Below are 17,528 nucleotides of genomic sequence, written 5' to 3'. Positions count from 1 at the left end.
TAATGCAATGTACTTACACTTGACCACTATAATAAATGGCAAATGGACAACAGCAGGAGAGGGTAGCAACAGAGCCTAGTCATGCAATGAAATTCTTAAACAAGAACAACAGTATAGTGTAATATTATAGTACCTCTTTTACCTAAAAAGAAAAAAGAATTGATACTTCAAAATCAACAAAAAACAAGGAGAAGAGATTTGTTGTGCCTTGAGCAAAAGCATGACTACTTATCATCTACTAACAGCATATTATACAGTCTTTACCAGCACTCCTATTTGACACCATATATTACAGCCTCTGTTGGCACAAATACAGCAGTTCTTGCAGTTAGTTTGATGTACGGTCACATGATATTTCCAAGTATAAATGTATCTGTAGATAATGAGCTACGAACAAGAGTCACATCTAAAAGGTTATCTTATTGATCTCGGGAACCATATTTAACAAGGTAGGCGTTCTGTACCACTGAGAAGTAGATGAGTTGATATGTTCATGAAACAAAGCTCCACTCAACCAGTTTATTCCTTATTCCTTCAACAAACCGAACTCGAAATCACAATGTAGCTTTTAAGCTAGTACAATCAGGGAAGCTCGACTAGGCCCATTTAGTCACGACATGGCCTCCAATCTTTTTCCTCTGCAAGTATAAAAAATGTCACTTACTCTCTAACAAAGGTTTCCAATTCCCAACCCTTAAGGACCCTTTTTTTTTTTTCTCTAAAACTAGAACACTTAAATTCTGGAATCAACTATTTTGGTTTTGAAAACAAAAGCAGGTTATGATAGTTTCTGGAAACCAAAACATTGATTTCCTGAGACAAATGAAAATAGCAAAGCGTGTTTTCTCAAGAAAATCAATCGGTACTACTGCTTGTGACGATAGGAAATTCCAATTTGGCCCTCTTTTACTGGAGTTTCCCTTTAATTTTCCTCGACTGATTCTTTTTCTACTATTCAAAAGTATGTTTTATTTCCAAATAAAAGCCTTCGAGTCGGTTTTGCTCTTTTAATTTTAAAGTTCCAATTTTATTTTTTTGAGGAATTTAGTGATCTTATCAGATAACTGTTGGAAAAAAGCAATGTTTCTGAAAACCAAAGCACATATTTTTGTTCTAAGGAAAACCCAACACCAAAACTATTCTGCAATCCAAACACCACCTAAATTATTTAATAGGACAATAATTAGTTGTAGTTGCATCATTTGTATTCAAGAGAGTGGATTAAAAATGGAGCTCGATATTAACTGGCTTCATACATGTGCTCAAACTCGATCAACTTCATAGAAATTTATTCTACCCGAGCTTGAATTCACTCTTGGCTCGTGTAACAAATAGCCGAACTGAGTTTGTACCTCTAGGGCTCAGCTCATCTTGGCTCCATTTTCAGCTCTAATGTTTTATGACTTTACTTGGCCAGAAGATGCAATTATACATTACATCTATGAGATCGAGGACAACGTGTAGTAATCATTCGAATTAATAAAAAAGAAAACGAGGAGGAGATAAAAGTGAAGAGCGCCCTTGTTAAAATAAAATGACAATAATCCACAATACATTACAACTTCTATGCTTTCTCATACCATACAGGTGCAGAATGCCCTAATAACAGGACTTATTAGTACTACAAATATCCGTGCAAGATATGTTTTGAGCTAGATGTATGCAATTATCAGACATTTTACCATAATGCGCTCAGGTTGTCATGTCAAAAAGTTCAAAAAATACTTTTGTTTGCATACCTGCACCAATGTCTTTGCTATATGATTATTAGATTATAATAACATCTGCTTCTTCTTTTATCTAAGTACACTTCAAATGGTGTTCTGTGGTGTAAGCTGCCTAACAATAATTGAATACATCAAAAGCGTGAAATATCAGTGACTAAGAGCTGTATGCAGCGGTTAACCCCTTTCAAACCCAATTCGAAGGACATTTATCACCGATTCATGATTGATGCTACTCTAGTAATCTAGATGGGAGGTCGAGTTCTGTCCACATCCACACTAACCAAACAAAGTCATCCCCAAATGAGAACAACTTACAAAATTCTTCAAATCATTAATCTCCTCTTCCACTCCCACCCGATTGTCGCGAATTACTATTCTAATCTTCTCTTTCTCTTCCTTATCAAGGAAGCTGGACTTCCAAAATGGCTGAACTAGGTCGACAAGGAAACTAAAAAAGTTAGATAACAAAAGGGATTTGATAATGTTATAACTCAAAGCATTAGTCATAAGATGTTAACGAATGTTTCAGATTTCAATGTGTATCATCATTTTACAAACAGTGCATAACAGAAGGAATTAAAGATACTTTAATTCAAAGCTTGGACTAGACATTATACCAATTAAGGTCAGCAAGTGTACCTTTTTTATCAAAACTTAACTGTGATCAACTTCTCCCATCCACATCAAACCCAGCCCCCGTCCAACCAGGTGGTGCTGAAACTCTACCTTTAGGCATTATGCCAATTCCCTTGCCTCTTCCTTGGGCATTAAATTTCTTCTTCCCTCTTGCTTCAGGTTGTTGTTTTTGTCCATTTTCTGCTGCAGCATTTCCTTCTTTCAATGTAGTTTCAGATGATCCATTTGATGATTCTTGTGTACCTTGAACTGAAGAAACATCACGAGTCATACTGCTCGGTGCAGGTCCCACGGGATTCAGATCCTAAGAACATTTTGAGCCATCAATTTTATGCAGCTTTGGTTAGGAAACATTATTAAACAGATAATGCAACAAGCATCATATCATCTCAGATTCTCAGTGCCACTTTTAGTCTTGTAGCTTCAAACAAGATTATGGAAGGAGCAAAAAAGAAGCTAAAGGCATGCTGCTAGTGTTATCTTGAAGGATAAAGGTTCCAATCAAACATTGGGGATCATTTCAGCTTCTAGTTTTGGCTACGTCGTCGTAGACTTGAAGTATGTTATCTGGCCTGCATTGTGCTCATTCTCCCCTCAACATTGTCGTCCCTCTCGCAAGGGAGGGATTGTGTAGGTTACTCACACTTCACATAATTTAAGTATCAAACATAGTCCCACATCTGCAAAGAAGGGGATATTAGAGCTTTCTGATAAAATGGCTTAAAGCATTGGCCAAATTGGGGCATTCTGGAGACTTTTTTTAGGCACAAGCTGATGTATATTCACTGTATATCGGTTGTTTATGGAATAGTAATGGGATATCAACAACAAGGATAGACAATTCTAGGGTTCTAGTCGAAGAATTGTAAGTAGCAGTTCAGGGAATAATCCGAGAGAAAGCTAAAATAGAAATATAGAGAGAGAGAGTTAATCTTGTATATTCATGAATGATTGACTGAAATTGTAGTTACAAGTACTTATAGATTCATGTGAATGCTTAACTCCTAATCTACAAAGCAACAGCTGTCAATAACCACTTCTCACAATTGGACAGCCTGTACTAACCACTAACAATAGGAGTTGTAACTAACTTTTGAATTCTAACTAACTACTGGACATCTGGTTCCTTGCTATCTGATTCCTTGTCATCATACCATCATAACAACACTAGGACCTCCATTTAATAATCTGTAACATTGTAACAATACCCCCCACAAAACTACAGACTTGTCCTCAAGTCTGAAAAGAAGGAAATCTGTGGTGTAACTCAGAGACAAACTCCCAAGTAGCATCAGCTGCATCTAAGTCTGACCACTTCACTAGAACTTGAGCCACAGCCTTATTACCTCTTTTGACAAGTCTTCTATCAAGGACAGCTTCAGGATTAGGACAATAAGGACTAGAAAGTTGAACCACAGGAGGATGAGTAAATGTAGAGAGAATTTCATGGCATTTCTTCAGTTGTGAGACATGAATTGTAGGATGAATGAGCACCTCATGAGGCAATAACAACTTGTAGGCTACAGCCCCCACCTTAGCTTCAACCATATAGGGCCCAAAATACTTAGCAGCTAGCTTGTTGTAGGGTCTGACAGCAGCAGAAACCTGCCTATAAGGCTGGATTTTCAAATAAACCCAATCACCAACTTCAAAATATCTATCGGACCTGTGCTTGTCAGCCAGATCTTTCATCCTCTGTTGAGCTCTTGAAATATGAAACTTCAAGAGAAGTATAATAGCTTCCCTAGCAGTCAAGGATCTGTCCACCATCTCACAAGATGACTCCCCAGCCAAATAAGGAAAGGTGAATAGGAGGCTTTTGACCATACAAAACCTCATAGGGAGTGCACCTTATAGCTGTGTGATATGTGGTATTATACCACCATTCAGCTAAAGGTAAATACTTGGACCAATCAGTAGGACAATCAGAGCAAAAACACCTCAAGTAAGTTTCAAGTGTCCTATTCAAAACCTCAGTCTGACCATCAGTCTGAGGGTGATAAGCAGTAGACCTATGCAGTTAGACACCTTGCAACATGAACAATTCTTGCCAAAAAGTACTGAGGAATATGGGATCCCTATCACGAGTAATAGTAGCAGGCAACCCATGCAGTTTAAAGACATGATCAAGAAAGGATTGTGCCACAGACTGAGCTGTATATGGGTGATGCAAGCATATAAAGTGACCATACTTACTCAACCTGTCAACTACAACCAGAATGACATCCTTGCCTTTAGACTTAGGTAAGCCTTCAATAAAATCCATGCAGATATCAGTCCACACCCCATCAGGTATAGGTAGAGGTTGCAGCAAACCTGTATAAGAAGCCACATCATATTTGTGTCTTTGGCACACATCACATCTCTGAATGAAATCTCTGATGTCAGCAGCAAGAGACTTCCAATAAAAAAGAGATTGAACCCTTCTGATAGTAGCATCCATTCCAGAGTGCCCACCTTGTGTAGAATTATGCCATAGCCCAATAATAGTCTGCTTTAACTGTGAATCATTGCCCACAACAAGTCTGCCCTTCCACCTAAGTTGTTCATTGGACCAGGTGAAGGACTTAAAAGGTTGAGCTTGTAGCTTGATAATTAAGTCCTGCAACACTGAGTCATCTGTCCAAGTTGCTTGAATTTTCTCAAATAGGGAATCATGAGGCACTAGTAGTGAGATTGCCAATAACTCAGAATCAGGTCTTCTTGACAAGGCATCAGCAGCTTTGTTTTCTGCCCCCTTCTTATATTCAATGGAGAAATCAAATGCCATGAGTTTAGAAATACCAGCGACCTGGAAATCAGTGTGAATATGTTGTTCTAACAAGTGCTTTAGTGCCTTCTGATCAGTTTTGACAGTAAATGGTCTTCCTAGCAAGTAATGGGACCATTTGGTGACAGCAAATATGAGAGCCAACAACTCCCTATCATAGACTGACATGGCTTGATGCCTTGGTGCCAAGGATTTACTAATATAGGCAATTGGATGCCCTTGTTGCATCAACACAGCACCAATACTTTTACCACTTGCATCAGTTTCCACCACAAAAGGTTTAGAGTAGTCTGGCATAGCTAGAACAGGTGCAGAAATCAGTGCTAATTTCAGCTTTTCAAATGCTAAAGTAGCTTCCTCAGACCATTTGAACCCTTCCTTCTTGAGGAGATCATGTAAGGGTCTGCATATAAAACCAAAACCTTGAATGAATCCCCTATAATAACCAGCAAGACCTATAAATCCTCTGAGTTGCTTAATATTGCTAGGAATGGGCCAGTTTCCAACTGCAGCAATCTTCTTTGGATCTGTGGAAACACCTTCTTTACTAATGAAATGGCCCAGATATTCAACCTTAGGCACTCCGAAGGCACACTTGGACATCTTGGCATACAGTTGATACCTTTGCATCAAGTCAAAAACCACCTTGACATGCCCAACATGGTCACTTAGGCTCTTGCTATAGATTAGGATATCATCAAAGAAGACCAAGACTGTCTTCCTTAATAGTGGTCTAAAAACTGAATTCATCAAGCTTTGAAATAATGAGGGTGCATTGGTCAGGCCAAAGGGCATGACTAGGAACTCATAATGCCCCTCATGAGTTTTAAAAGCTGTCTTATGAGTGTCATCCTCATGCATTCTTAACTGGTGATAACCAGCTCTTAAATCAATTTTTGAGAACACAACTGCACCACCTAATTCATCCAGTAGATCTTCAATTATTGGTATTGGAAACTTATCTTTTATAGTAAGCTGATTTAACTCTCTGTAATCTACACATAATCTCCAGCTACCATCTTTTTTCCCGACCAACACAACAGGTGAAGCATAAGGACTTGTACTATGCTGTATAACACCTTGATCCAGCATCTCTTGAACAAGTTTTTCAATGATATCCTTCTTAATGCCAGGGTATCTATAAGGCCTCTTACTGACAGGATTAGCAGATTCCATAAGAGGTATTCTATGATCAAATGAGCCTCTATGGGGTGGAAGAGTAGTACGGGGTTCAAAGATGCTAGCATATTGCTTAATTAGGATAGCTATAGCAGGTGTTAGAGATTCACCTTGAGTAGCTTGTATATTATGACACTGCAGATCATCCTCCAATCCAGAAATCAGTGATAGCATAAAGAATTGAGTGTCTTCTCCCTCTATGAGGTTGAGTGACTTAGCTTTGGCTGATTTGACTGAAGTACTTGCCCCCCTTAGAGCATGCTTCTTACCCTGGTACATAAACTCTATGGTTCTATTTCTAAAGTCAAAGAGGATCCTACCAAGGGTGTTTAACCACTGGACTCCCAAGACAATATCAACATTACCCAAGGGCAACAATAAGAAATCTGAACTGAATGTTGTACCCTGTAACAACCATTGCATATTTCTACAAACTGAAGTTGTTTGGACCCTCCTTCCATCTGCTACACTTACTGATTGTTCCACAATAGAACTAGGCTTGCATCCTAGCTTCTAAGCTACTTCTTGATCAATAAAATTGTGGGTACTTCCGGTGTCTATTAAAACCTGCAAAGGTTTCTTCTCATGGTAGCCAGTTACCCTTATAGTTTGATATCCCATGACACCTGTAAAGGCCTGAAGTGAAATGGTCATGAACTCATCAACTTCTTCTGCGTACTCAGTTAGTGATTCTTCTATCCCACCTTCCTTATTATGTTCCTCCTCCACCATATCCACTAGGAATATCTGCTTATTAGTATTACATTTATGCCCAGGGACATATTTTTCATCACAGAAAAAACAAAGTCCCTTAGCTCTTTTCTCATCCATCTCTGCAGGGGTTAACCTTCTTCCAGGAATTTTGTTGGTTTTTGAAGAATTTGGTTCAAAGGGCCTTTTGAAAGTATTTAGTGATTTTTGGAAGGTGTTTGGTCTGTAGTGACTTGGGGTAGGTAGGAGTGCAGGTTTAGTGACAGTTTTCAATCCCCATGTTTTGGCCTGAGCTTCAAACATCTCTTCTTGCAACCTTGCAATTTTGTAAGCTTGCATCAAAGTTCTAGGAGCTTGTATCTTAACAGCTTTATTCAGTTCAGGTTTAAGGCCTCCTAAGAAGCAACTTAGAGTGTTTTCATTTGACAAATTAACAACAGTTAACAATCTATCAAATTCAGCCTGATACTCTTTAACACTACCAGTTTGAGTTAAGTTCTTCAAGGACTCCATATGGTCTTCAAACTCCTCTCCAAACCTTTCATTTAAGGCCAATACATACTCAGTCCAAGTAGGATCTACTCTAGATTTCATAAATGATCTATGCCAAGCAATAGCCTCCCCTTCTAAGTGAATAGAAGTTACCTTTACTCTTTGATCAAAGGGGACCTCATCCATAGCAAAAAACTGATCCACCTTATAAAGCCAAGTTCTCAGATCCTGACCAGAAAATTTGGGAAATTCTAGTCTAGAGAATCTAGTAAAGAAGTTACCACTCTGCTCTTCTCATTTCTTGTTCCTTGCCCCTTCCATTCATGTGATTGATAACAGCTCTCATTTCCATCATCTCCTTATCAGCTGCTACATTGCGTTCATTCATATTGTTCATTCCCTCCATTAATTTTTGTAACTGTTCTTGGATCTGAGTCTATTTATCACCCATTTCTTCACCAGCTTGGTCTTGATTCTTGCTTCTTGTCACAATTTCGTTACTTCTGGTCATTATTTGCAGCCGAGAATCAGTGGCTCTGATACCAATTGATGTATATTTGATGTATATTCACTGTATATCGGTTGTTTATGGAATAGTAATGGGATATCAACAACAAGGATAGACAATTCTAGGGTTCTAGTCGAAGAATTGTAACTAGCAGTTCAGGGAATAATCCGAGAGAAAGCTAAAATAGAAATATAGAGAGAGAAAGAGTTAATCTTGTATATTCATGAATGATTGACTGAAATTAACTCCTAATCTACAAAGCAACAGCTGTCAATAACCACTTCTCACAATTGGACAGCCTGTACTAACAACTAACAATAGGAGTTGTAACTAACTTTTGAATTCTAACTAACTTTCAAACCTCCTAACTAACTACTGGACATCTGGTTCCTTGCTATCTGATTCCTTGTCATCATACCATCATAACAACACTAGGACCTCCATTTAATAATCTGTAACATTGTAACACAAGCTCATCCAATTTTATAGTACATCCAATTTGGCCACTTGGGAACTCTGTCCTTCAAGCCCAAATAAGTTGGACTTGGTTCAATCTTCAGCGCTGCCAAATAGCTCTCTTCAGGTTTAAAAATAAGACTGCTTTCACAGAGTAACCACCGATGACAAGGTTCATTAAGCAACAAAGTAGTAGCAGAAGGTTTAACAAAAACCTATAAGAATCAAACCATAATTCTCCACATTCACTTGAAAAATACAGCAGTATTCATAAGCAACGAGAAAATCAAGTAAAAGAATTTGGATCCAGCCTGAAATTTACTCGAGTTCTACATGTTAAATCTGAGATTACCATATTGATTAAACGCAGAAGCAAGTTACAATTGTTCCAATAAGTCCCTCTTGCACCATTTTCTTGTGGGCAGTCATATATTGAATCGGCAGGTTTTGCACATATACTACTTCTTGTTGCTTGTTGTGAACTCTAGAGTTAGTCGAAGACTTAAGTTACTAAGAGGATAGTAGAAGGTCAAGAACATCATCAGCTCCTAAACTCACACACGTCCAAAAGGAGACAAAATGCAACAGCGTAAAAAAAGTGATATTACATTACTAATAGATCTAGTAGCCATCTAGAAAACAAGCAGAACACAAACAAAGCTAGTGAACTCCTCATAAAGATGCCAAAAAAAAGTAATTCTTACCAAGGTAGGGGACGTGGATTCTCTGCTCGGATTTAAAGCTTCCAGCTTCCTTTTCAGTTCCTCCAATCTAGCGAGCTGACTGCTACTACTTTCACGAACCTATTAAAGGTAATGACACTTGAAATGATTCACACAATCTAACATCGTAAACAAAACCAAGGAAACATACAAAAGCAAAGTACCAGATTATTCAAGTCCTCACAAAGTTTTTGCTTGAAATCCTCCTCATCTTTAACAGCTTTTGATGCTTCTTCCCATGCCTAGAGATATTATCAGTTAAGAAGAAGCAAATCACATACCATATTTAAAAGTTGGTTACAGTTTTCTTTAAGTGACAAATAAAATGCTCTTCTTTCATGTCTCGCTTTAATGTTTTTTCCTTTTTTGCCTGGTGAAAAACACATTCAGAAGAAAGGTTGCTACTATGGAAGCAGAACCATTACAAGAGATATGAAAACAAACAAATTTTCATTAGACTCACTGTAAGAGAAAATGCAAGAAACTGAGAGAAGGATAAGGTCTTCTCTAGGTAACTGATAAGACAGGAAAGTACAGGATATAAAGTAATAAAATGGACCTGAGAAGAGAATTCAGTTGTTATCCTATACGTGATCATCTTGGGAATGAGTAACTAGCTATTTCGAGAAGCTACTATCATCTATTGCTCACAGTATAGATTTGCAGTCTAGTTTCTTCCTTGGCAAACCCAACATGTAGTTCAAGGAAGGAACCACGATTGGAGAAGGAACAAAACGAAACAACATAATATAGCCATTGCCTCACTTTCCTTGTAAACGGACCATAACTTTCTATATGCACGAATTGGGAACACAAAATTTACGCAAAACCAACAAAAAGTGGCAATTGATCCTAAAGTTATTCCAACATAATCGGAAAAACCATAGTCGAGGGGTGATCTACGATGGATGGCAGGATTCTGTAGGTGTTTAGGTGGTTACTGAAGGCTCTGCAAAGCGCTTTCTATTGAGGAGACAGGGGATGACGAGATATGGATGGAGTTTTGGCGAGTGCTAAGTACACGGGCACCCTCAAAGTGGAAGATAGGACAAAGCTATAGAATCTTTGGTCATAACCATGGCATTTATTTGGATATATTTTTTAACTATGTTCTTTCAATGAGTCATAAGATGAGACCAAACGTGTAATGACCCATTAGGTCGTTTTGGTTGTTTTCTCGTTTTTGCCTATTTTTCCCTTGTGAACCCGCTCCTTTGCTTGTTTTGGATTGTTGTGTAGTGGGTGTGGTTGGCGTAACTCCCGAGATAGCGGAAATATCTTAAGTTGGAAAGTTGCTAAGTTCTTATAATCTTTAAGTGTCAGGTTGACTTTAGGCATCATCGGGGGTATTTGTGTCATTTCGGGAATTTCGTCAGTTCCATTAGCTCCGGAACGTCGAATATAGGCTAATTGTGTAGTTGGTTTAATTTTCACGGGCCTTGAGGGCATTTTGGTCATTTGGTTGGAAAGTGAGTTTTTGCCCTTTGGGGTTGACTTGGCCACCGAGACCTCTTTTGAAAATTCCGAGTGCGCGAGTGAGTTCGTAGCGCATTTTTACATGTGTCTACATATTTTGTTTGTATCGGGGAGGTTCTGGGAGAGTCGGGATTTTGGGTTGTGAGAGTCAAAAACCAAATTTTGCTGGTTCTGGTGTACGCGCAGGCGCTTGAGTGGTCCCGCTCCTGCGGACGCGCTCAAGCGAGGGGAGTTCCGTAGGAGCGAGACTCTGGTGATTTAGCCTTGGTTCGCTTCTGCGAAGATTCTCCTGCGGAAGCAAGGTCGCCGCTGCGAAGGGAATTCCACAGCAGCGAGCCTGAGATATTTTGTAAGGGTTCCGCCTCGGCGAGGAATTGTCCGCCGATGCGTGTTCGCTGGTGCGAGCTTGAGTGCGCAGGTGCGCGAATCGCTGAACAGATTGTGGTTTTAGTGTCTTCTTTCCTTAGGCTTTTTCCATTCTAAAACCCTTGAGCTGAGAACGTTTTTGAAGGAGAATTGGAGAGATTTCAAGGAAGAATCTGTCGGTAAGTCCTCGATTTTATGATTATTTCCATGATTAGAATCAAAGCCCATGCTTAGGATGTTGAATTAAAGAGGTAAATTGAAAGGGGTTTTGGAACCCAAGTTGAGAATTAGGGATTTTGATAATTGAGCATGAATTCGTAATTATTTATGGATGATTTTTGGTATATGAGTTATATAAAGCATGAGGATCATGATTCTAGGCTCAATTTACTGTTTTGCCCTCTTGGGGTCTGAATCCTAATTTTAAGGCTTAATTTTTTTTTAGAAGGAAAAAAAAAGGGTGTTGATAGACTCGTATTCTAACATATAATCCCCATTTGACTAGACTTTGATCGTTCGGAGATTGTTTAGCTTGGCAAGAGGGCATTGTGATTCAATAATCGGCATTCTAGGCAAGTTGAGACCTTGCACTGTTTCTTTAACGTATAGTTGGCTAAAATAAATCTAATAAGAGGGTTATGGGATAATTAAGGGGGTTCCGATACTCGTGAGGTGACGAGCACCAGTATCGGATACTGGTCATCATGTTATGGGTATTTGCGCAATTTCAATTGTATAGTTGGTCTGAATGCCATGCTTTGGACAATCTGTGATTGGGTCCGATGCCCGTACTTTATGTCTCTTATTACTATTGCATGTCTTGTCTGTTTGTATGCATATCACTCATATATCCTCGTTGAAATGAAATGGAAGTAAAAGGTGAAGACTTTATGATATTGAGAACATAATGATGGATTTCATGCTTATATGCTTGTTCTGATTTGATGTATGCCATATTCATACTTTATATGTATTCATGCATACGATTTAAGGATATGATTGTGAGTCTGATGAGATCTTGTCCCGGACGAGTGATAATGCTTTAGCGCGTTTCGTTGACAATGGGTCCGACAGGCTAAGTGACAGGTTATTGAGATATGATATGATGAGACCGTGATCCGAGGATTTACCGGAGCGGTGATATATAGGCCTCATGAGCCCCTCATGGGTCACGATTCGTTGACATTCGAACGCATGTATATGGAGAAGTGGAAACAGGCCTTGCATTGCATTGCATTTGCATCTCATCCATCCACACTTTATACTGTTGTTGTGATTATTGGTATCTGACTTATCTTATCTTAGCTTGAAATCTATTTGTTATGTGGGTGTAGCTGTTAATATGATTATCTTGTATTATGGACTAATGGCAGACTAGTATGGTTGTGGTATCGTGAACCAAACCTCATCTCCGTTTCGGAAAGGGTCGGTCGACGATGCTGCTGAGTACCCGTTGTTTATTGTACTCACGCTACACTTGCTGCACCTTTTTGTATGCAGATTCGATCCCCAGTACCAGTAGAGCTCGTGACTATCAGGCTGCCCGCTAGAGCCTCGCTGAGAGATCGAGATGAACACCATGATTCTGGATGGCTCCAGACTCTTTCCTATCCTTCATTTCTTGTCTTTCTTCTTTTCGAACAGTTTCACTTTTGTATTTGAGACGACAGTTTACTCTTTAGAAGTCCTTGTGTTTGGTAACTTCTAAGTATTTCTATTTAAGATTGCTAAGACTTGAAATTGACTTGCATGATTTAATTCTGCTTTTAGTATTTCCTTATATTTTGGGCTGTTAATGGTTTGTGTGGGCTTACTAGTAATGTGGGACTAGTGCCATCACGACTTGGTAATTTGGGTCGTGACAAAACGGAGCGCCGTGGTCGATGAGGATTCATATAGCCGACCACAACTTGCTTTCCATTGAGGCACAGATGTTGTTGTAGTATTCTTTCAACGAGTTAGAAATTGGTCAGCAATTGACAGTGATGGTGAGAGGTTCCTCCGAGATGTGCAATAAACAAGAGGAAAAGCAGATGGATGATATCACTATTTGTCTCTTTCATTATGAGTACACTTTTGCAAACCACGAGCTCATCCCATGAGGTTGGTATCAAGTACATGCAGAGATAATACATCAATACTACTTATGGTGGAGGGCATCTGGCATGTGCTATAGACAAATTCTATAGTAAGAATTTCACTTACAAAAAATGCATCCAGAAGATGCAAAGGGTTACAGAAGGAAGCTTCTATCCAAAACTTAAGTCGTTGACGGTATCCAAAAGCTCAACTACATAATTTAAAGCTTTGAGATTACATCGTAAAAATAGATTCATTAAGCATCTGGCCTTTAAGGAGGGAACCACTGTCGGTAAGGTTATGCTGACCTCTTTCGGAGAAACAAAGATCTTGCAAGGCTACCAAAAAAGAAACAAAGAAGTTTCGACAACAACCTGCTGAAATCCTGTAATTTTTCTATTACTCCAATTGTAGGGTTTGAAGTATGAGAGTCAATCCATTCAGTAGTTTGGTCTCAGTTGGAACATTCATTCTGTTTAGCAAAAATGTACACATCCAAAAACTACATAAAGTTGGTAAGAGTTGAACTAAAAACATGTAAAGCTGTTTGATCCCCAGTAATAACTGTGTCATATGAAATGGAAGAGAGGAATAGTAGCTTTCCAAAGCTAAGTGCCTTTAACAATTTAACAAAAGATTTAAAAGCCCTCATTAGAGAATTGTTGTTTCGTTCACCTTCTCATTTCATGCTTTCACCATTCTAAAACAGATTGTTGAACAACTAAATATCTTTCCTCTGTTGCATTGTTTACATCTGTGGCAATATATAGAAGCCACTCTAATTTACCTCAACAGTCCTTCTCCTTCAGCACCCAAGCCATCAAGCACATAGTCAGTATCAAAGAGCAACTTACTATGTTTTAAAGCCCAACAACATGCCTGAGCATGGCTATTGGCGAAATCATTACATTATAATAGAAATGAAACCTTTGATGAAATCAATTTGGTTCTTAGTCAAAGGCCTTCTGTGCCTCTTACTGGCAATATGTTTAGAAACTTTAGTTTTTTTCTTCTTTTTTTCTGATAAGGAGAAACTTTAGTTAGTATAGTGCTTCAGCGGTTTAGCCTATTTTAGAAGTTGTCATTTCGTTAAGCATTAGCAGAATGTGGAAGGAAGCACTCAAGACAACCAGAAGTTTCAGGTTTTGCCAGTTATAGAAGAAAAGAGGAAAGTGGAGATAATTAGCATGTTAAAGCACCATCTTGCTCCTTCCCCGACCTTTTAGGGAAACAGATAAGAATCCGGCACTAATAAAGCTTTTAGAAACCAAAAGGCACTTTTGATTAAAATGCAAGCTTGAAAAGGAAAGGACTAAAATGCAAGTAACTTAAACATGCCAGGCATTCTTTTGCTTCTTCCCAGACTTATCACGAAAAGGAACACGAAAACTCGGCACTAGTAACACTTTTCAAAACCAAAAATCACTTTTCATACAATCCAACTCCAGGCTTGTTTGGCAAAGCATCGAATACATGCTTATCTTGAAATGACTTCTTCTCAAATGGAGTTTTGGAAGAGTAGAATTTGTGTTTGGCTATCATTTAAGAAGCGCTTCTTTTAGTATTAGGGAAACAGATTGTGTTTGGTTAATATATCTAAAAAGTGCTTTTGAGTGTCGAATATGAAAAAGGAGAAGTAAAGATTCAATTAGTATTATTTAAATAGATAAATAATTATAAAACCAAAAGAACAGAAAGGGAAGAGACAAACCTTTCGTGCTTGTTCTTCCTTCAGCTTAGCAATACGGATTTTCTCTGTTGACATTTCTATTTTCTTTCTCATGTGTTCAAGTGCTGAAGGATACGGGCAAGTTCATAAATCAGCTATATAATTATAAGATACTTATCCACAAATAAGTAGCATAGAAGGCACAGACCTGCTTTCTTAGGCCCAGCTGTAAGTTTCATCTCCATTGTCAGGTTTGCCAGTTCCTTCTCAACATCACGGATCTTGGAGTAATTTTCATCAATATATCTGACAGGATATACCAGGAAGAGCAAAATCATTATGCATCGAAAACTTAGGGAGCATATCTGATGTGAAAAGAACATCAATGCTGGTGATAAATGATCATTACAAGCAAATATACGCTTCCAAGACTTCCACAGAATCTCAGGTCCCTATTCTATTGGTAAATACTTACCCGCACCGGGTGTTTACACCAAACTAGTGCAACTTACCATAGTTAAGTGATTTAATGAAGTAAATATATACATTAATTAACCATGGTTAAGTGATAATTGTGTATAATCATACACATGGCATACATCCATTGATTTGTTGTAAACACCCGGTGTGGGTAAGTTTTTACCCTATTCAGACATTCTGCCCTAAATCAAATACCGCTGACAACGTATTCACTTGATAGAAGGAACTAAGATCATGGATTAAAAACATGCAAAACATTCGAGACAGGGATTTCCCGGAATACAAGAGCTTTCCTGTGCATGGAAACAATAATTTGCAGATCTCTCCATCCTATCATGATGTTCTCATTTGGGATAATGAAGGAAATGCTATTTCACGGTTTCCAATTTGTTGAAACTATATGCAATTGATTTTTAGTGTCATTCTTTTCTTAATGCTCCTTAATTAAAATTCTCTTTGAGAAAGAAGATTTTGGATCATGTTTGTACATAAGTTTATTAGCCATAGATGAGCTTTACACACTAGCCTGTTCCAATATAATTTTTCAATTTTGTTTATATGTTTTCCTTTTCATATTTTATCACCATAATCACTTTCAAATCTACATTAGTAGTTTCCACCGAGTGATACTGGTTACTTCAGATTCGTTAACTAACAATCCTTAATAAACTTTTAACATTGATTAGTATTCACTCATGGGGAGTGATGAATAAGAAACACCACTAACTTATTCTGACAAAGATAACTGGGTATTCCCTCCATCCCAGTAACACACTTTCCTTTTTAGTCAGTCCAGAAGAATAACACATTTCTATATTTATTAACAATTTAACTTTAAACTTCTCATTTTACCCTTACTGAAATGATTTATAGTCACACAAATATTTATAGCTTATTTCAGACCACAAGATTCAAAAGTCTCCCTTAATCTCAGTGCTCAGTCAAAACACATTCACATAAATTGAGACGGAGGGAGTAACATTTAAACGCATAACTGAAGTTGTAGATAAGATCCATAAGAGTAGAAGTAAGAAGTCAACTTACTTTCTTAATTGAAGTTGCTCTTCCATAATTATCTGGAAACAAACGTTGCAACAATCAACAATGTGTGTAGTGTAATTAATTTATTGAAAGCAAGCACACATTATTAAGTGTATAAATTAGAGACTGACCTTCTCGGTGTAAGCAATGACAGGTGATTCTCTAGCAATGCCATCTGGCCCAATCTCCGGTACCAGCACACTTTTGGCTGTGGTATTTTGATCTGAATTTGCGTCGGTAGCCATCGATACAACACTCTAATTTCAGTATTAACCAAAAGACTTGGCCTTTTGCTGAATTGCTTTAGATGGAAATTAGTTGCACATGTCCTTGGCCTTGGCCAAGTTTGTGATCCGATTTAGTGTTTAGTTGGGGGATTGTTGAGCACAAAAAGGAGGAGTAACAATTTTAGCATCATTTTTGATAATTTCCCTATTCAGCAACCGTTGAGTACAAGTTTAAAAGGATGTCATTATCAAATGATTTTACAATAATGAATAGTTACATATATTAAGGGATGCTGGTAGCAAATTTTACCACATGCGGTTGACTCTTAAATAAGTTTCCAAATTTTACCACATGCGGTTGACTATTAGATAACATGATAAGTCTAAAACACTATCTGTGTAACACTTCTTTTTTTTAGTTGAGCACAAGATAGGTTGGAATCATACCCACCGAATGCTGAGAATTTAATTGAACTAAACTAAAGGGGAAACTGTCCAATAGCTTCTTCGTTTTTACTTTTCTTTCTTTGTCAACGAAACTGTCCAATTGTTCATTCGTAATCTTCATTTAGAGCCCGTTTGGATTAACCGGAAAAAAAAAAAAAGTGATTTTTAAGCATAAGTGCGGACTTTTTAAGTGCTGAAAGTTATTTTATAAATAAACAGTTACGTATTTAGATAAAAATGTTAACTTGAAAATAAGTTATTGAAAGAGAAAGATGATAGGTTAGGGTTTTTAGCAACGAGGGTAATATTGGAATTAGAAAGATGTATAAGGCATAAAAGAATAAAATCGTTGGTTAAACCAAAATAACTTTTAAGCCGAAAAGAAAAAATCAGGGTTCCCCAACTTGTTGTTTGGCTTATTTTAAGCGTTTTTCTGTTTTGCCAAACACCCCAAAAAAATTAAAAATGACTTATAAGCTGGTTTGTAAGCCAATCCAAACGGGCTCTTATTTTGTTTTTATTCAATGAAGTGAAATAAGGAT

The 17,528-nt window shown here is 37.9% G+C and overlaps 1 protein-coding gene across 2 annotated transcripts; it reads right to left on the bottom strand.

Annotated features, from left to right (window-relative positions):
- LOC132631806 (uncharacterized) lies at nucleotides 1–16,955 on the bottom strand. Of its 2 annotated transcripts, XM_060347504.1 has the most exons (8): nucleotides 16,444–16,955; nucleotides 16,316–16,347; nucleotides 15,000–15,097; nucleotides 14,834–14,916; nucleotides 9,366–9,443; nucleotides 9,184–9,282; nucleotides 2,367–2,667; nucleotides 1–638 (listed from the first exon to the last, which is right to left on the bottom strand). In XM_060347504.1, exons 1-7 carry the CDS (start codon nucleotides 16,555–16,557, stop codon nucleotides 2,392–2,394), a joined length of 780 nt encoding a protein of 259 aa, XP_060203487.1. In that variant the 5' UTR covers nucleotides 16,558–16,955; the 3' UTR covers nucleotides 1–638; nucleotides 2,367–2,391. The 2 variants fall into 2 exon arrangements, with proteins under 2 accessions (XP_060203487.1, XP_060203486.1); XM_060347503.1 differs by lacking the exon at nucleotides 1–638 and having other exon boundaries at nucleotides 2,239–2,667; nucleotides 16,444–16,953.
- Between the last annotated feature and the right edge of the window lie 573 nt (nucleotides 16,956–17,528).

This window comes from Lycium barbarum, chromosome 3, assembly GCF_019175385.1.
Source record: "Lycium barbarum isolate Lr01 chromosome 3, ASM1917538v2, whole genome shotgun sequence".
In the NCBI taxonomy this organism is placed as follows: Eukaryota; Viridiplantae; Streptophyta; class Magnoliopsida; order Solanales; family Solanaceae; genus Lycium; species Lycium barbarum.
This window is presented reverse-complemented; position numbering and strand designations above follow the sequence as displayed.